This window comes from Rhinatrema bivittatum, chromosome 9 (assembly GCF_901001135.1).
Source record: "Rhinatrema bivittatum chromosome 9, aRhiBiv1.1, whole genome shotgun sequence".
Taxonomy (NCBI): domain Eukaryota; kingdom Metazoa; phylum Chordata; class Amphibia; order Gymnophiona; family Rhinatrematidae; genus Rhinatrema; species Rhinatrema bivittatum.
Window position 1 is genome coordinate 173,843,253 of NC_042623.1, and position 21,351 is coordinate 173,864,603.

At 41.3% G+C, this 21,351-nt stretch overlaps 1 protein-coding gene across 11 annotated transcripts in view; it reads left to right on the top strand.

Annotated features, from left to right (window-relative positions):
• The window catches only part of VEPH1 (ventricular zone expressed PH domain containing 1), a 371,196-nt gene that overhangs the window by 192,032 nt on the left and 157,813 nt on the right, over positions 1–21,351 (top strand). For 8 of the 11 annotated variants that reach the window (XR_003858578.1, XR_003858577.1, XR_003858579.1 and 5 more), the window contains 3 exons: positions 5,537–5,757; positions 16,802–17,008; positions 20,677–21,071. Coding sequence is in view for 5 of the 11 variants with exons in the window: in XM_029615395.1 (XP_029471255.1) it covers positions 5,537–5,757; positions 16,802–17,008; positions 20,677–21,071 (823 nt within the window). In the remaining 6 variants the exon portion in view is untranslated. The remainder of the gene's footprint in view (positions 1–5,536; positions 5,758–16,801; positions 17,009–20,676; positions 21,072–21,351) is intronic. The other 3 variants (XR_003858581.1, XR_003858582.1, XM_029615397.1) reach the window with 2 other exon arrangements.

Consider the following 21,351-nt stretch of genomic DNA (forward strand, 5'->3'; position numbering starts at 1 on the left):
CACAGAATTTAAAGGGCCAGCCACAGGAAGTGTGGCTGACCCCACCTAAGGATGAATTTCCTGCCTAGCCCTATAAAAGGGCTGTCTTCACAGTACGTCTTCGCCTTGCATCGGAGTTACTTCACTCTGGAGGCTCCTGCCTGCCAGAGCTCCGTCAGGTCTTTTTCGTGGAGCTCCTCTTCGTTTCGTCTCGCCATGTCAAGTTATGTCTTCATGCTATGTCTTCGTGCCTGAGGTCCTCGTCCAGGTGTCCTGGTGTTCATCTCCTGGTGTTTCGCCTCCTGGTGTCCTGCCCTCTTTGGTGTTCACGTCTGCGCTCCTGAGCCTTCTGGTCCTGTCGGTCCTGCCCCCTCGGACGACGTCTTTCCCGGGTTGGAGAGGCCTGAAGGTGGACTGGTGTCCTGAGCTCCTGAGCAGTCTTGTCCTGCCAGCCGTGTTGGTGCTTCGGATGACATCGGCTCCGTCGTCGGAGTTCCACCTCGACTGGATCCTTCCTGCGCTTGTCCCGCTCCCAGCGTGGTCCATGATCAGTCTCCTCGGGCTGTGTAGGGCGCGCAGTGGGACAGGGTGGTCCGCGGCTCAGTCCCATGGGTGGACTGATTAGGGCGCCCTGAGAGACAGTGCCAATGTCCTCCTGCCTTGCGTCTTGTCCTGTTTGGATTTCAAGTTCCTCGTCATGTCTGTGATGCCGTCGCATCAACCCAAGTCTTCGTCTGTGATGCCGTCGCATCAACCCAAGTCTTCGTCTGTGATGCCGTCACATCAACCCAAGTCTGCCATGTCTTCGTGTCAAGGCCCATCTACCCTTGACCTCAGGCCAGGCCTGCTGCTCCATGCCGATCCAAGCGGCAGGTCCGAAAGGGCTCGGAATGGTCGGAGGACCATTCACATTCCAACATCATCCTGTTGTTGGCCTTGGGAGCTTGCAGGCCTGGCGGAGGGTCAGACTGTCTGCCATGGTGGAACATGCCGTCAACCCTCGGTCCGGACCAGGATCCGTCTGGGATCGGTCTGAGGCCCATGGGCACACTAAACCCCCCCGTTTCTAACACCAAGGCTGTACAGAGATCTGGTTTTGTTTTTTTATTGCTTTGTTTTTTTATTTAGTGTGTTTTTTGATTAGGCAAATGAACCAAACAAAAAAAAAAATGTAAATGGACCCAAAGAAAAACCCCCAAACCTACCAACAAATTGAACCAAAATTTGGGGGCTGCACATGTCTAATCTGTTGCAGTCCAAGCTTGTGCTATCTCTAAATTTTATAACCTTTTCTAAATTCAGTGTTACATGAAAATTTGTGGAAGCTTGCAAAATATTTATGAATATACTTTTGGTCAGAGCAATATTATACCAAATATAATGAGCATGGAATAAAATGTCTTATACAATTTTTTAAACTATAGTAAGTTTGTTTTATTTTGTTTAGGAATTCCAGACTTTTCTTTGGAATTTCAATTGATATATAGTTGGATTTTTTCTTAAATAGACATTTCAACTGCCTTTGACACCACTGATGATAGGATTTTGGTGAAACGGCTTAAAGAATTTGGTATTTTAGGATCAGTACAGAAGTGGTTTTATCCCTTTATCTCAGGACGCACACAACAGATCCAGATGGACAGCAATACCTTAAGTTAGGTAAAAGATAAACTGGCAAGCTGCAGGGATCTTTACCGTCAGCCGTGCTGTGTAATATGTATTGTATCTATCACCTGGGTGCAAATTATTAAGAGGACTTGGTCTGATCTTCCAAAATGATATACAATTTTTCAACCCTGTCAATATCCACCACATTCAGACAATTGGAAATGTATCTTTTAGATGTACAAAAATGGTTATTTCACAAAAGATTATCTCTACACATATCAAAAACAGAAACAATTTTCATGACCCAGACGAACATATATGAATGAATTACCTCAATTTGAATTTGACTGGCCATAAACTTTCTATTTCTTCTCATGTACATTTGGGGGTACTCCTGGATACAAATACAAGATGAATTATAAAAGTATATATTAAAAACTTAATTAAAACACACCCTAATATTCTCAGATATCGACTATTGTAATTCCCTTATGCTTGGATTCTCTAGTCCCTCAGGACACTACAATTACTTCAAAACTCACCTGTTTGAGTGCTAACTGGACATGCTAAATGCACCTGTCCTATCGATGCTTCATTGGTTACCTGTTCACTTTAGATAAGAACACAAATTATTAATGCTGATGTATAAGATAATTAACAATTGTGATACATTAGGGTTGGAAGTGATTCTTCATATGTATACCCCACAACGAACTTTAGGAGTAGAAAATAAGGGCTTTTTAATGGTCATTATAGTGCATCAGACCCATCTAGGGGAAGAAAGAGGTCGTGCAATTTCAGTGGCTGGTCTGATAATATGGAAAACTAAGCCTGAGCAGCTTAAAATCATGTCTGATACCAAGGCCTTTATAAAAGACCTGAAAACATTGCTTTTGATTAAGATCATACTGTGGCTTCCCAGGAATAGAATTAGAGACTGGCTCCTATTACTGCATCAAATAGCAGTTTTTATTAAGTCAGTGCTGTTACTTCACTTATTTTGTCATTTTTATGTACTTTTATGTATGCTTTTAGATTGTAAATCATCGCTATCGTCAGGGCACATGGTGAAGAAATTATTTTAAAACAAAAAAAAAATAAAAACTTCTATATGTCACAGTCTTAGCCTTTTGGTTACAGTCATGCAATAAGGGAATGATAGGAATGATTTGTCCTACTTCCATTTGCTACAATCATTGTTTAGAAAACCAAAATGTGTTTAAATTGGAGTTGAGCTCATGTTTATCTTTTCCCTGGAAGATTTTCCTCCAAATTAAATTCCCACACTTACTGTGTGCTGAAACCCAGCAACAAAAACCCTGACAAATGAGCCCCCAATACATTTCCTAAGCATTCATGCTCTAACTCTGCCAAACTCTGAATGCTGGTACCTCACTTTTTCTCCTGGACATTGGTAGACCAGGAACATCCTGGAGCTGAAAGCATCAAGATGTCTCCTAAGCTTTGAAGTGTCAATGGGTTGATGTGCCTCCATGGTGATACTCTTATCACTGTGAATATGGAACACTGTGATGTGTGTTTCTATCCCTGTAACTATGTACATCAACATGGTCACCATGTACATTGATCTCCATGGTGACTGAACAGTCTGATCTCCATGGCAATACTGTGATTGACATAGCAACATCTATAAATTGTTTTGTTTGGGGTTTTTTTGGTACGTTGCATACCTAGGTAGTAGGCATTTATTTTTAAAGTTCAAATTTACCCCAAGTCTAGAAAATGTAGAACTTATAAAATATCAAAACTACCCCATATGGGATAATATCTAATGCGGCATAAAATCTGGTTTTAAAATTCAAAGTTGGTTTTGGGTAAGATGATCGCAACATAACAATTTTCATGGGGGAGTCTTTTGCTCTCTTCTGTCTCAAAACCCATCAATTGATGGGGGTTGTGAAGAACAACATACTAATTTTGTTAATGAAGAAGTAAACAAATGTGATTTAACACATAATTATAGTGGTCCAACAACATTGCTATAATATTGACTATCTATTATCATTCAATTGTTTGCATGTTTTGTAGTGAAATTACATTGGTGGGAGGTTTCCCCTTGGCTTTTCCCCTAATTATCTCCCTCTAGATGAATTTACAGAGAAATCGTGAACCTCAGTGGTGTTTTAGAAGTGAAAGTGAAGCCTTTCATTATGTAAGATCCTTCTGTTTCACAAGTGAGTAGGGAGAAATCATCCACATTGTGCAGGATTTTCCTCATTCCCCTGGGATCTGATTTATTATCTCTATAACATGCTAGAACCATAACAGTCATAAATGGACATAGAAGCATAGAAGCATTGCCTCAAAAGGTGGATCTTTTTATTATGATAAATACTGTTCCTAATTGGGTAATAATAATTAAGTCAGTTTGGATAATAGTTATATTAGAATGCAGATGTCAGAGCCAGTGTGGTGGTTCAGCTGGCAAGCGCTGTGCTTTGCTATGTAGAAAGTCCCCAGTCCAATCCCAAAGTCTGGACTTCAGCTCTCCGGGTCAGCAGGTGCTGGGGGATGTTGCAGAAGCAGCGCTCATAGTCCACCCAATCCACACACCCATTCTGCCGTGGGAGTGGAGTTATGGTCATTTCTTAAGAGTGATCCCTAGTGGCTGTATTCAGGACCCAAGGTTGCAGGGTTTCAAAAGGAGACGTAGTGCACAGCCTCTGGCCTAGGACCATCAGTGCAACGGCAGACTAGATGCATTGAGGGGAGGATATAAAATAAGGGGATGGCAGCTCATGACCCTGGTTCCAGCTAGAAGTGCAAAGGAACAAGAAAAAATTTCTAGATCAAAAAAATCCCACAAATGTTAACTATACCATGAAATATTTTTCACATAGCTGCTGTAGATTAATAAAACAAAAAGGTAGCTACAGAAAATTCCACACTTTTTTTTTATCATTTAAACTGTAAAGGTCTGTTTTCAAAAGAGTTTTCAATAGAAGAAACCTCTTTGAAAACAGAGCCCATGTATTCTGTGCATCTAAGTGGATTAACAAAACAGCAAGAACGCTACTGTCATATAGAACCCCCTACAGCTTAAGAAAAGAGTGAAAAAAGAAAGAAAGATGGTTTTATTTACCGCCAGTGCCAACTTTCTGCATTTTTCTTTTTTTTTGTGGAGATGGTTTACTGTTGAATATACAGAATCTCATATGTTTACAGCAGTGATAAATATTGCTTTCTTAACAACGAGACCTTTGGGGTGCCTATTCCTGCTGATGGCTTGAAGATCACATCTGCCGAGACTGCTGGGGGTTAAACTTGCACTCTTACACAAGCTGTTACTGTACCACACAAATGGATTTGATGTGTAGAATGTTTTGTTTCCTGGAATGTGGTGTCATTAGACAATTGATAGGCATAATTGTGCAATTACACTCCAGGAAAGGAGAAAATTGCAAGGAGACTTTATTTAAGAAAGTAACTTTTTTTTTCCCAGAGATTTGGAAAAAGGATGACGCAGAATCACTGTTTAAGCTAGCAAATAATGCAAACATTAGGAAACATGCTGCAAATTGGAAGATCAGGAAGATAACACAAATTGAGATTAGAGAGGTACAGTGGAGTTGATTCATCAAAGGCAAAAAAAGCCCTTGGCGTGCAGGCTGTTATCACTCATACACCTACGCACCCAGACTGTCACTTGCCTCCTGTCATGGTCCATCTTCTCTACTATCCTGCTCTGTCATTTCTGTCTGGCAAACCCTAATAGAGAGACTAACAAAATTTGAGACAGACTGTGACCAAAGATAAACCCTCAACATCACGATGAGAGCAAAAGACAAACACCCAATAGGAAAGGAAGTAATACAAGAAACAGTAATCACTAGAGTACACCAAAGTATACTCCTCTTTCATCTCAATCTGATCCTTCACACCTGGCAAACTTTCTAATACTTGTCTAATAATGTTCTTTCCTTTGTAGGAGAATGCCAGGGTATGTCTGACCTACCTGGTGAATCAGCTAGCCAACATGGAACATTCATTCCACCATATCCTTTTGCTGGAGATTAAGAATATCACTGATGCTTTCACTAATATCTTGGGTACTCAAAGCAGAGATATCTACCGGATGAGTAACAGTTTTACTGCTATAGCCAAACTTCTAATCCAACAACTGGAAAATAAATCTACAGCTGGTAGCAGGTAAAACATGTTATTATATGACTAGATAAATGTACACACCATGAGGGCCAGCTGTACTAAGCACTTTTCCCACAGTCATAAAACAGGAAAATTCCCTCTAATATATCTGGCTTCATATGTGTCTAGCATTCTCTTTTATATTGGCCTCTGGGCATGGTAGGCTACTAAAACATGCCAGAGTTTGTAGACCTCTACGGGGAGCCTCCATTTCAATACTGACGTTTTCTATATGTGTCTGCCCATTCCCCACAATATTTTAGTCGTTTTCGCCCTGAAACTCCAAGGGGAATGACTCAGAACCACCATCAGGAAATAATTTTTCATGGAGAAGGTGATGGATGCCTGGAATGCCCTTCCAGAAGAGGTGGTGAGAACGAAAACTGTAAACAAATTCAAAAGGGCATAGGATTAACACTGCCTTCACGGAGAGTGGCAGATACTGCCCTCAACAGAAGACCTGGGGATTACTACACTTAACAAATTAGCCTTGATACTTTTGATGTAACTGCAACATCACTCTCCGCTTTGTCAGCAGGGGGGGGAATGGGAATTGTATTCAGACAACAGCCAACGCTGGGCCCCGACTTTTATGGTCCAGGGAACTGATACACTGACATTAGGAAAACAGCACAGGCCTGCTTATGTGGCCAAGTCTGCAAAGTTAGCAAAGCACATTCAAGCAGCATTGTCTGAATTATGAAGAAAGCTGCTCATTCCGTAAAAATGTTACTAACAGTTATTTAGTTATGGGTTTTGAATGAAAATATTACTATCCTTAACAAAAGGCTTGGAGGTAGCCGACACGGAGAAGCAGTTACCATCCTTAACGTAAGGCTTGGGGGTAGTCTTGATAGCAGTTACTACCATAAGAAACTTGCTGTGCAAGCTAGATAAGAACATAAGAACATGCCATACTGGGTCAGACCAAGGGTCCATCAAGCCCAGCATCCTGTTTCCAACAGTGGCCAATCCAGGCCATAAGAACCTGGCAAGTACCCAAAAACTAAGTCTATTCCATGTTACCGTTGCTAGTAATAGCAGTGGTTATTATCTAAGTCAACTTAATTAATAGCAGGTAATGGACTTCTCGTCCAGGAACTTATCCAATCCTTTTTTAAACACAGCTATACTAACTGCATTGACCACATCCTCTGGCAACAAATTCCAGAGTTTATTTGTGCGTTGAGTGAAAAAGAACTTTCTCCGATTAGTTTTAAATGTGCCACATGCTAACTTCATGGAGTGCCCCCTAGTCTTTCTATTATCCGAAAGAGTAAAAAAAATGATTCACATCTACCCATTCTAGACCTATCATGATTTTAAACACCTCTATCATATCCCCCCTCAGCCGTATCTTCTCCAAGCTGAACAGTCCTAACCTCTTTAGTCTTTCCTCATAGGGGAGCTGTTCCATTCCCCTTTATCATTTTGGTAGCCCTTCTCTGTACCTTCTCCATCGCAATTATATCTTTTTTGAGAAGCGGCAACCAGAATTGTACACAATATTCAAGGTGCAGTCTCGCCATGGAGCGATACAGAGGCATTATGACATTTTCCGTTTTATTCACCATTCCCTTCCTAATAATTCCCAACATTCTGTTTGCTTTTTTGACTGCCGCAGCACATTGAACCGATGATTTCAATGTGTTATCCACTATGACGCCTAGATCTCTTTCTTGGGTAGTAGCACCTAATATGGAACCTAACATTCTGTAACTATAGCATGGGTTATTTTTCCCTATATGCATCACCTTGCACTTGTCCACATTAAATTTCATCTGCCATTTGGATGCCCAATTTTCCAGTCTCACAAGGTCTTCCTGCAATTTATCACAATCTGCTTGTGATTTAACTACTCTGAACAATTTTGTATCATCTGCAAATTTGATTACATCACTCGTCGTATTTCTTTCCAGATCATTTATAAATATATTGAAAAGTAAGGGTCACAATACAGATCCCTGAGGCACTCCACTGTCCACTCCCTTCCACTGAGAAAATTGTCCATTTAATCCTACTCTGTTTCCTGTCTTTTAGCCAGTTTGTAATCCACGAAAGGACATCGCCACCTATCCCATGACAAAAAGACCATGGGATAGGTGAACGATATTATGTTATTTACAGGTATTTTTCTAACATTTGATGGGGAAAAAAATATAAATAAGAAAATTACTGGGAATAAATTATCATGCGATTCAAATCCAAAATGTTGCTTCCCCCATCCCCACCCCTAATCCCGTGTCCTTACCGCAGATGCATGTCCGTTTACAGCAGTGTGGGAGATACTGTACACTTCCAGCTCTTTGGGGTCTAAACACTTGGGCTATGATCTACAGTCTCCACATTCTGGATGGTGTTCCAACAGTAAGCTTCACTAAAATAAAACTTCTTTGGATTTGACAATCTGGCAAACAGCACATTTCTTGGTTATGAATCTGCTTCTTCCATTTACACCATCACAAACCACACCATCTCAAGATCCCCTTACTTTTTTGTTGTAGGATCACCTACTAAATATTGATAAATGAATAGTCTTTGAGAATTCCTGTACCTTCTAGGATATCCCACGGAATCTGAAATCTAATGGTTATACTTTTCCTTAGCAGGACATTATCTTCTCCTCCCTTCTCCTTAGGTTGAGTACCAAATGGATACAAATTCCTCTCCTCCTCTCCTTTACTGCACCTGGTTGGTGCTGCCTCCTTTTCTCATTTTCTTTTCAACATTTTTGTGAGGGCGTAACAGAAGGATTGTTGGGAATGGTTTGTCTTTTTGCCGATGAAACCAAAATCTCTGTAACAGAGTGGACCACCAGGATGGTCGCCGCATCTCAAAAAACATATAGTTGCGATGGAGAAAGTATAGAGGCGGGCATCCAAAATGATAAAGGGAATGGAACAGCTCCCCTATGAGGAAAGACAAAAGAGGTTAGGGCTGTTCAGCTTGGAGAAGAGACGGCTGAGGGGGGATATGATAGAGGTCTTTAAGATAATGAGAGGTCTTGAACGAATAGATGTGAATCGGTTATTTACACTTTCGAATAATAGAAGGACTAGGCAGCATGCCATGAAGTTAGCAAGTAGCACATTTAAGACTAATCGGAGAAAATTCTTTTTCACTCAACTCACAATAAAGCTCTGGAATTTGTTGACAGCGGATGTGATTAGTGCAGTTAGTGTAGCTGGGTTCAAAAAAGGTTTGGATAAGTTCTTGGAGGAGAAGTCCATTAATGGCTATTAATCAAGTTTATTTAGGGAATAGCCACTGCTATTAATTGCATCAGTAGCACGGGATCTTCTTAGTGTTTGGGTAATTGCTAGGTTCTTGTGGCCTGGTTTGGCCTCTGTTGGAAACAGGATGCTGGGCTTGATGGACCCTTGGTCTGACCCAGCATGGCAATTTCTTATGTTCTTATGTAAGGAGTGGAAAACATGGGGAGGGATCTAGCGAAGCTCAAGGAATGGTCTAAGGTCTGGCAGATAAGATTTAATGCTAAAAAATGCAGAATAATGCAGTTAGGATACAAAAACCCAAGGGAAATGTACAATATAGGAGGTGAAATTCTAAGCGCAACGGGTCAGGTTTGGGGGTAATTGTATCTAATCATCTTAAGGTAGATAAAGCGATGGTAAAAGCCAGAAAGATGCTTGGCTGCATAGGGAGATGAATGGTCAGCGGAACAAGGGAGGTGATATTGCCCCTGTATAGATCTCTGGTGAGACCTCACTTGGAATACTGTGTACAATTCTGGAGACCTCACCTTTAAAAGGATATAAACAGGATGGAGGAGGTCCAGAGGATTGCCACTAAAATGGTCAGTGGTCTTCGTTCTAAAGCATATTGGGTAGACTTAAAGATTTAAACATGTATACCTAGAGGAAAGGTGAGATGGGGGAGATATGATAGAGACTTTCACATATCTCAAAAGTTTCCATGCACAGGAGGTGAGCCTTTTACAATAGGAAGGAGGCTCTAGGTCATGGGATGAGGTCATGGCTCTAGGTCATGGCTCTAGGTCATGGGATGAGGTCATGGCTCTAGGTCATGGGATGAGGTTGAAAGGGGGTAGACTCAGGAGTAATCTTAGGAAATTTTCCTTTACAGAGAGGATGGTGGATGTGTGGAACAGCCTCCCAGTGGGAGACAAAAACAGTATCTGAATTCAAGAAAGCATGGGATAAATAGAGGGGATCTCTAAGGAAGTGATGAGAATGATAATACTAAAGAAACTGGATGGATGGCAGACTGGATGGGCCATACTCGTTTTCTGCCATCATGTTTCTATGTGCACACGATCACTGATGCGCCATCAGTGGACCTTCATTAATGTTAAATTTTTGGCAGGCTATACCCTTTAAAGACAAGATCCAAAAAACATTTACCCAGAAAAATACCATTTTAACCATGTGTAAGGACTGTCTTGCAATTTCCCAACCTTAACATGGCTAAAAGTTACCACGGGGTTCCACAATGTGCATTCTTTTAGCTGAGTTGAAGGGAAGTGTTACCAGGGTGGTGCTTCTGGTGAAATTAGGAAATTGTGCATTGCATTTTCAAATGCATATATGCTATTTCCATCCAAATTCAGTCCGCACAAAAAGCACGTGGAAAGTCCCTGGGCTGTTTGTAACCAAGGTAAGTTTGCAAAGTAAAGGCACACACAGAATTTCTCTTTAAAAAAATGTATCCAAATCCCACGGGTGCAAAGTACCCACAGACTTTGCTCCTGGGTGGACTGTTTTCAAATGTGTCCCCTTAGAGGATCAACCTAAGAAATACCTAAAGAGGCCTTTGCATATGAACTTTTGACACCACATGCAGTCCCATGTGAAGGAAGAAGATGTGGGCTTTCAAACTCATGTACAGCAGCTTTGTTAGAATGCTCTTATGCTGGGCCAAGAAACTGTTTCCCAGCCTGTGAAAGATTTAGTTTTTGTTAAGGATCAGTACAGCTACTGGAAGTCTGTGCCGGGGAAATTAGAAACACTGGGAGATTGCATGCTACCAGTGGAATGGGTCAATATTTTATTTAAATAGAGAGCTACATGTTGCTTATATAATTCTAAAGGGGAAACCATACTTCACGTGTATTAGAGTTTAGATAGCATGTGTAGGAAATCCGTGTGAAAATCATTTGAAAAATCAGACTAATGTATGAAATGACCTAAATATAACTTGTGACACAGGTGAATAAAAAAGTAAAGGCATTGTTCATGAAAGAGATGTTACATTTGTAGTTTTGGTAGCTATTAATATTTTAAACATTTTATTTCACATATGTAGGAAATCAAGAGATAATGCAATGTAACTTAAAGATTAGGTTTAAAACATTGTCATCAACTGACCAAAGAATCTTGCCACAAAAATAATTGTTAATTCTGTGTATGAGGAAGTCCATGCGCCAGGATTACCGAGGGTTTTAATTCACCTGATTTGTTCCAAAGCAGAGAAAAGGGCAACTCTTCCCCCTCTACCAGACAAGAATTTGCTGAAATTAATGGATATGCCACTTTGTGAATGGATAATCTGTGGAAAGAATGGATCCCATGAGCTGCAGCACCTCAGGCCATGTCATTTTCCTCTGCTAACTGGGGTCTGACTAATGCTTTGAACTGCATGGTACATGGTGTCCCATCCTGGGGAGCAAAGGGGGTGCCTCTGCTCCTACTGCTGGCCTCATCAGAGCAGGAGGGGAGGGTTGGGGAGATGGGGTCCAGGGACTAAGAGGATAAGAGTTTGGAGTATTGTGAAAGGGATTAAAGTAATGGGGTTGTGTAAAAGAGGGGTTAAGGATGAGGGTTGTTATGAGAGGAGCTGGGGGGGGGATCGAGGGGAATACAAGAGGAGCTGGGGGAGGAGAAAAGGTGTGTGTATATTGGCACTTGGAAAGGGGAGGTGAGGAAGAGGGCACCTGTGATGGGAAGAAGAATGAAGGGAAAGAGAACTGGGTTAGGAAGGGGAGGGAGAGACAGGGAAGAAAAAGAGTGCATCACTTGGGGGTGGGGAATTTTGAGGACCAGGAAGTTGGAAGAGGAAAGAGAGGGTGAGGATGCGAGGTGAGCAGAGCTGGTACTGGGGAGGGACATGTCCCTATGTCCATCTAGATCCTTCACCATGATCCCAGAACTTCCCTTTCTCCCTCTGTATGTTCCCCAATATTCCAGATACTCCTCCTCTGTTCTTCCTCTCTCCCTATACCCAATTCTGATCTTCTTGCCTTCTCCTCTTTCCATCTGTTATCCCCATCTCCTTTCTCCTATTCAAGATCATCCTTCTCTTTCTTTATCCCTGATCCTTCCTCTTCTCCTCTCTCCATTCCTGAGATCTCCTTGCCCACATCATTACCTGAGATCCCCCCCATCTATAAAACTTCCCAAAAACAAAATTAATTATACATGTGATGGGGCTTTGCCAGTCACTAGAATGGCTCCCATGTAAATTTTTCCATCATGAGTAATGGGAAGGGTTTTGAAGATTTGTGAATCCTCCCATAACGAAGACCCCATATTTTGGAGGGAAAGGCTTTTAGGGTATATAATCCCTTGGAGCATGCTCATTCTTTAGTGGAAAGGCGACTGGAGAGTAGGTTGGAGAGCTGGCGAGTCCCTCAGAATCTTAAGCATTTGAGTAAGTGTTTGTAGAAGGGGAGTTGAAGAAGATTGTTTGGGAATTCTGTCCCGTGCTAGAGGGAAGGGCATACCCCCATATCTCAAAGGACTGGATCAGAGATCTTTTTGCTCAGGCAACTAGTTAAGAGTGTGGATGAAGAGAAAGATTAAGACTTTTGAGCCAAGAACTCAAGAGAATTGAATAATTTTGAGAGTTTGGATTAAAGATAAGAGTTTTGACCCAAGTTGGGACTGTACCATTTTTCTATAGTATTTTTTTGTGCATGAGGATATTTTTCCACCTAACCAATTTTTTGCCGGAGCTACACTCTAGTTATCCCACCCTCTCTGGTGAGGATATATTTTCTGTGGATGAAGGTGCAAGGAAAGAGGTGAGAAGATCTACTATGGACAAGGAAACCATCATTTTCATTGCTGTATTCTGTTTGATACTGATTTTGATATTTGTAATTTTGGCCTGGATAATTTTCTTTAAGTTGCAGTAAAGACTTTGTTTTGAATACCACTTTTGGGCTTCCATTGTCATTTTTCTTTCTTTTTGTACCCAGTGCTTGCCATGGGGTACAAAAGCCATGGATCTGTTGATTTGGATGTAGGATGATGTTGGTAATATATTCAGTTAGTTGATGGAAGATTGTTGATTCATTGACTTTGGCGAGAGTAGACAATGAAGCTATTGGACGAAGATTAGCTGGATCACAAAAATCAGAAGTTTTTTTCTTAGGTATGAGTGTGTCAGAGGTTTGTTTAAGAATGTTAGAAAATGTACCAGTATTGAGAGATAAATTAACTAATTGCACTGTAGATGGAGAGATGTGTTCTCAACTATCCTTCAATAGCTGGCCTGGACAAGGATCGTACGGTGAGTTTGAGGCTTTCAGTTTAGTGAGCAAACGTGATACAGTAGAGACATCAGTTTCAGAAAAGATAGACCAAGAGCATGTAAGCGGTGGTAAGTTTATTTTCGGAATAGGCAAGTGTGAGAATTCTGAAGAGATTTTGAATAATTTTTCCTGGAAATGTTGGACAATTTTATTACATACAGCATTTGAGATGATATTATGTGATGTAGTTCTTTGTGAGGTTAAGGATTTTACAATATACTGAATAGAGTGTTCGGGTTGCCATTGGCCATTTTTATTTTATTTGCATAATGTGATTTTTTTGCAAGGTTAATTTCTTTTTTGTATAGCCTTGCCTTCTATCATCACAAAGCTATAAGTCATTTATCTACAAAGGTTACTTCCAAGAAAGAAATATAGTTGTAATGGGGTCAATTCTTAGCAGGATCTACCCAGTTGAGTGAAGACTTAGTCAGCTAGATCCTGCAAGATGAAAATATCACCCCACTGAGTAACCAGATTTGGTCAGCTAAATATAACCGGCCAAAAAAATGGGCCACCCCAGAAGTGTTCTTAGGGCAGGCTCCTAACATAGCTAGCCAGTCCTTATTTCAGCACTGGCAGACTAAGGCCTGGATTCACCATTCTATCACATAATGATGAATCCTGCAAAAACAGGGGGCGGGGGGGGCGAAGAAGGGGCGGGCCTGCAAAAGCTGGCAGCCTTCACACCATCGCGGTGTCTTCGTTGCCAGCTTTCACACCAAATAGCGCCACCGTGAAAGGTGGTGCTATTCGGCACACTACTGGTGACGATAAAGTTACTAACCTTATCGCCGTCAGTGAAGACATCGCCGAGTCCGCCCCCTCGCCGCCCCGACTCCTCCCCTCACTGCCTTGACTCCGCCCCCAGCATGATATCGCACGCGAAAAGGGACTTTTCACGTGCGATAGCGATAAGCCTTTGAAAATGATCCCCTATGTTTGATTGGCTGTGTTGGGTTACCTAATCGGTACCCCTTCAAATCGCCAACCAAAATTTTAGCTGGCTCTGTTAAGCTTAAAATCCAGTTAATTTAACTGGCCAAAGTTTGACTGTTCAAGTTGGGAACTAGCATCTCTGATAATTGGCTTCATTGTGACTTAACATCCAGCTTAGACAGAGCTCTTAGAAATCAGTAATTTAACAGCATGGTCTGTTTAGAAAGAAAAATTTGAGGCTTAATGGGGCTTCAGGATTGCTGCCCAGTGATAATTAATAGGAAGTTCAATGTAAACATGTGTGACAAACATTAACAATCATCACTTCTGTCTGTCACCTCCTCAGTGTATCACTTTGTTTTGTAGCCATCCCCATTGCTTTCAAACATATTGTGATCAAATTACTCTTCAAAATTCTTCAATGAACTCTAGTAATTATCTTGTCTCCATCCTACCTACTCAAATCAGCTGTTCACCTCAACTGCCTTATCTTTCTTGCATCTAAAACCATTCTTGATCCACCCCAGTTTGGCTTCTTTCCTCTGCATTTCATTGAAACAGTCGTTTCCAAAATCTTCAAAGACTTCTTCATGGCCAAGGCCAGGCCCTTTACTCGATCCTCAATCTCTTTGACCTAGTCACCATTTTCAACCCTGCTGATCACCATCTACTCCTTGAAATTCTTTCCTTTCTTGGATTTCTGAACTCTATTCTATCTTGTACAATGATACATATGTCTTACAGGTCTATAAAAATAAGGCATTTTAGTAATAGAAGATATATATTCTATATAATGCTTGACTACATTTATCTCACTACTTTACTCAAGGGCTAGCTTTACAGTCCATATGTTTTGTATTATTCTTTCTTGAAAACTATTTTTATGATGGGAGAAATGGATAGGAATGCTATCTAAGGAATTCATTTTGCAAGGAAATTAGTGAGGGTCATTGCTATTAACTGCCCTGTGAATGTAACAGGATATGACTGGATATATCTCTAGCATGCCTAAAGAAATTACCATTTCTCTGTGATCTCCCTTAATCTTTCTTTCACTATTAAGAGATTTCATATAATTACTCATTATCAGGAGGCAAATGCTAAATTATATACAAGAAATAACTATCAGCACTCATTGGGTTTTGCTCATAAAATCTGAGTACATTTATTAAAGATAAAAACCAAAGGATCAAATTTAAGAATTGGAAGAAGGACCCCCCACAAAAATATCCCTGCAAACTTTAATTCATGGTAGTGCTTAATTTTTCCTTTATGTAATACTGAATGGGGTAGATTTTAAAAGAAGCGCGATCAGCCTACTTTTGCTTGCGCATCAGACTCAAGCAAAAGTACGCTGGATTTTAGTAGATACGCGCGGAGCCGCGCGTATCCACTAAAATCCTGGATCGGCGCGCGCAAGGCTATCGATTTTGTATAGCCTGCGCGCGCCGAGCCGCGCTGCCTCCCCCCGTTCCCTCCAAGGCCGCTCCGAAATCGGAGCGGCCTCGGAGGGAACTTTCCTTTGCCCTCCCCTCACCTTACCCTCCCTTCCCCTACCTAACCCACCCCCCCGGCCCTGTCTACAACCCCCCCCTTACCTTTGTCGGGGGATTTACGCCTCCCGGAGGGAGACGTAAATCCCCGCGCGCCAGCGGGCCTGCTGCGCGCCGGGCCGCGACCTGGGGCGGGTACGGAGGGCGCGGCCACGCCCCCCGGGCCGTAGCCACGCCCCGTTACCCGCCCCCAAAACGCTGCTGCGACACGCCCCCGCAACGCCGCGCGCTCCGGCCCCGCCCCCCGACACGCCCCCCTCCGAGAACCCCGGGACGTACGCGAGTCCGGGGCTCTGCGCGCGCCGGGAGGCCTATGTAAAATAGGCTTCCCGGCGCGCAGGGCCCTGCTCGCGTAAATCCGCCCGGTTTGGGCGGATTTACGCGAGCAGGGCTCTGAAAATCCGCCCCAATATGTACAGAAAAGAAAGCACTGCCCTTGCTTATAAAGCTTTGAACTTCAGAGAACATCATTTTTGCAAAGCTTTTGCAGAGTTGGAGTCCTGTTTACTAAGCAGCAGTAATGCGATTAACATCATTAAAACCATTTTAATGGGCAATATCAGTAATGCATAACGTTATAGAATACTCTTTGCGAGCGCTCAAAAATAATTAATGTGCTGCATTGCTTGCAAAGGCATGCAAAGCAGCTTATTAATATTAAAAAGGCTTAATGCAGATTGCGATAAACGTCGCAATCTGTGATAAGCCGCTGAAAGTTAGATTCTGCTCTCTGCCATGGAGTCTGCAGGCTAGAGTCTTGAATAGAAGCAATGGTGTGCAGCAACGCTCTGAACAGAAATCCTGTTAGCCTCTGACTCCAGAAGAAAGGATCCTCATCCCATACACTATCATCACCCACAAGGCAAAATAAAAAAAGGAATGTTATCTCTTATAATAATAGACATGGAACCAGCATTATCTGGAAAGATCTATATTACAAATTACGTCACTGGCTGTTACACATAGAGGATGTGTAACATCCAGTGATGTCAGTACCAGAGCATAAAGGATATTAAACTCATAATTCCCACTACTTTAGGAGAGAAGATGACAATGAAAGAGAGCCTGCTGTACAGAAGGATGATTTTAAGTCTGTCAGTGGAAATGAAGAGGATGAAAAGCTTCAAGATAAAATACAGGCTTTTAAGGAAAAGATAAATGCAGAAGACAGTTCTCCTAGCCCAGTCTGCAGATATAGTTTAGGCCAAGCATCCAAAGAAGAAAGAACAGAGATGAGATTCAACAGGTATGGTTCTGGAATGTACAGGCTGTAAATGAGGATATGTGATGCCTATAAGTCCAACAATAAACCTTTATCAAAATGCTAAAACATCAATCACACTGGCCTGCTGACTCAGTGTTAGCAAGCTACTAGACAGGTAGATTCAGTTCCTGATGGGAATCTTATTCTTTAGCCATTGGAAGCTGGGAGCAATATGGAAACAATGCTGAAAGGACATAGGAGGATGGGTATTCAGCTATTGCTCAACAGTGACACCTTTTGTGACTACAGACCCCATTCGATCTCCAACTTCCCCACTAATCATCTCTACTTATCTCTTGCTTTCTTAAATTCCCTTAGTCAGGACCGATGATAGACTTTCTGCTGCTCTGTACGAACAATTACTATGCTGTCTCTCACCTGTTAATTCTGTCTCACCAAAAAAAGCCCAGCTCCCTTCAGTGATCTAAACTTTAAAAACTGATAGTCCCCATCCCTTGTAACCCAAGGCCAGTGCAACGCTAATAGGTGCTCTAAGCAAATCTTACAGCCTTGCACCTCTCCCCTCTCTGGTCCGTTCCACACACATAATTAAAAATTATGCATTTATAATAGATTGTACATGAAAAAGAACATTCAAAATAGTCTTCTGACGTAAAATTATCACTTACAGCAACATGTATATTATATTTACATGCACTGCTGTGGTGATAACCAGAAAACACTGCAAAAAAGACACTTGGAATTCATAGGTCTATTGTGACACATTTGGTGTGGCTTCCCTCTCAGAAAGCCATGAGCAAACAATTACAATATAGTAAACCTACCAACCCAAAACATCACTAAAAGAGCAATAATACTACCTATGAAAAGGCAACATAGGCCCTAAAACACCAATACACCTCCTGTTAGGAAAAAAAAAACAAAGCAGGCTGCTAAGATCCCCTACATAGAAACTACACTTTAGCAGAAACCTCACCTCGTTCACACATGAAGTACACAGAAAGACCATCACCAAATAGAGAATAGAGAGATCATAAAGTATAACTAGAAACATGCTAACACTGACCTAGAAATCGCAACAAGCCAGACTTTGTATATAGTGCAACAATGGAAAAATGGAAACAATTCCAGTCCTCATAAAACGTCAACTAAAATCAAGAAATATAATATAATCAATAATAGTAAAAACCATACTAATAAAAAATAAATATTTCAAAACTGACAAATAGAACATCAATAATTAAAAACTCATACAAATTTTTAAAAATGTCTCAAACACCAATACAATATTTCAAAACAGCAGACACATCAAATAACACCCCAAAATTAAAATGAATAAGGATAAAAAAGTTCCTGCTCTCCATACCTAGGAATTTCTAATTACCAATCACCCTGCGATTGTCATGGATTAGTGGGAGGAAAGAGGCCACAAATGTTCTCTCTCATATACACATACGGCCAAATTTTTAATCCCCTGCACGCAGGGAAAACGGGGGTTACGTGCATGGCCGGGCCTTGCGTGCACTTCGCGCATTTTAGAAGGGGCCCATTACGCAGCAAAGTGCCAGGCCAAAGGAAAGGGGCGGGTAAGGGCGGGGCTGGAGGCAGCCGGTACAGCGGCCATTTGCCGCTGTACCAGGGAAGGGAATCCTGGCACATGCAAGTTGCTACTGCTCCATTGGAGCAGTAAGCAACAAAAACGGTAAGGGAGAGGGTTTAGGGGGTGAGAGGAGAAGGGGAAGGGAAGTTAGGCTAGGGGGTAGGGAAGTTCCCTCCCAGTCTGTTCCTTAATTGGAGCAGACTGGGAGGGAACTGGGGAAGGCTGTGATGCGTCGCTGCGCAAAACTTGCATAATTCCCCCTCTTGCATGCGTGGATTACAAAATCTGGCGCGCATATGGACGCAGCCCAATGATTTTATAACATGCTCGCACATGTTATTAAATCGGTGTGTCCATGTGTGCAGTCCTGGAAAAAAGACCCACAAGAACAGTATATGATCTACTGGGCAGCACAAGATCTATGCACTAACAAAAAACACACCAGCAGTACCGAGCAGCCAGACTTTGCCTCTGCCCCACCTCTTAACTTGCCACTGGAGGACCCAAGTCATCTTGCTGATGCAGTAATGCTGCAATCCCTGTTAATCTCAGCCTTCCTGTTGGCTGTTTAGGGGTGGTGCGTCAGCAGCAGCACGGAACAAGGAAAAAATGCTGTTGGAGTCTGCATTTGCTCTTCTTATGTGGGAGCAGCTTAAATCTGTTCTTTTACTGTTCTATGTAATGGCAGTGCCAAAAGTTCTGTTTAATGACACTGTCAAAAAGTTTTAGTTTTCTGGAAACCGATACGATGTGCAAACGGCTATCGGTATATAAAATCATTTAAATAAATAAATAAAATCATTTAAATAAATAAATCTGTTGGACTTCACTAACGGTGTAGCCCTTTGTGCTCCTCTTCAGATGATGGTGTCAGCTCAGCACCCTCTTGATCCTCCCAACTTGGTCCACCACCGCGATCGGACTGAAAGCCCTGCACCATCCAATGCCGACTCTGCAGTCCCCTGCCACCACTCCCCCCCAAGTGTGCTGCCCTGAGCAATTGTGCAGTCATGCACACCTGCTAGCGCTGGCCCTGCCCTTACTGGAAAACTGCTTCAGGCAATATAAAACACATTCTCATCAAAGTACTGTCATATTGAAAGTATGATGATATGTCATGTTATCTCATGGCCAGTCGAAACTGGAAAAATATAAATAGGGCTGAAATGTTGTCATAGCTCTTTGAGCAAGCATTGGAATTGGAGGATACCGTGTGATAGTTTTAGTAATAGATTGCTATGGATGACGGTTTGTTAATTATGAAGGCAGATTGTATATTGAACTGTTTTTATACTGTTGGGCATAGGTTAGAGAGGAGGGTTTGGTAAAAAGGATTAAATAAGATAGTACAGGTGTGGGTTTGGAAGAAGGATTGTTATATATATATTGTACACTGCCTCAGGCTTTTGGTATAAAGGCAGGTTATCAAATAAGATGTAGAGTTTAAAAGTGTATGATTATGTTTTTCAGTGACTAACTTGTCAGTATTTTACTAAATATTTACTCAAAACCATTTGAGAAAAGACATGTAGATGGAACAATCTATGATAAATGGATGTATTAAGAAAGGAGGGGAAATGGGCATACTGAATAGGCTTTGCCACCATTATCTGTCATCGGAGCCAATGTTTTCTGCATGTTCCAGACAAGGAGCTAATTTACAATGGCCATTAAAATTAACAATGGCTAATTTAACAATGGCCATTAAAATGCATTCATTTGCATTCATAACCTATGTTAAAGACATGCAAATGAGTTTTGTATTTATTTACTAGTATTAAAGTTAGTGCATCAGCATAGCAGTTACAGCAATAACATAACTATATCTCCTTGAAGTACAGTTAATGTTTTGTTTTGCATGAATGGGTCTGTGTTCACTTTTATGAGTTTTAATGTGCAGTATTTTTCTATGCACTAAGAGTTAATGTTTTGCATAATTCGCATCTCACTACCTCATTTGAATTGTTTTGCATTAAAATCCTTGCGGGCTCATTAACACACTATAAAAATACTATTAATGTGCATAAACTAGATTTCTTCTTTAGTACATGTAGCTAAAAAGTGCAGGATTTATTTGTTTATATTGCAGGTCTAAAAGCTTAGGTCTACATGCAATTTGTACAAAGCGTGTAAATTCAGACATTGGACAAGATACGGAGAATGAAGATTTAGCTGCTGATATGGCCTCTCCAGAGATATATACTAGTCAAGAAAATGAGGAATTGCTGCTTGGTGAAAATATTGAAGAATTCCAGTCAGAACGGACTTCAGTTTTGCACTCAGGTGCTCAATATGAAGATTCAGACAAAGTGTCCAAATCCATTAAAGAAAGCTACCAGGAAAGTAGCACAGAGATAATTAAAGATCCCCCCAAACATCAGGATAAACTCTATGTGCACTTACAGGAAATTCTCAGTAAAGTAAAAGCCTATGTCATGGAAATTGGCAGAAAGATCCCAGTGCCGGATGAGTGCATTATCGAAGGTAAGGCTGAAATATTTAAGTGTAGATTATGAGAATATTGAATCATTTTACACAGGTACTTGCATAATTAATAATTCCAAGAAATTTCAGGCCCATGACCAACTTTTGAAATACATTAATAAACATATCATACAGAAATGTTTGTACTATAAATATAAAATTTAGCAAAAACTTATAAATATACCCATATGCAGTGTGAACTCCAATGCATTCCATGGATGGAAGATAAGTGGTCCATAAACTGAGCAAAAAGTTGCCGATTAGCCAGGACTGAGTTGCA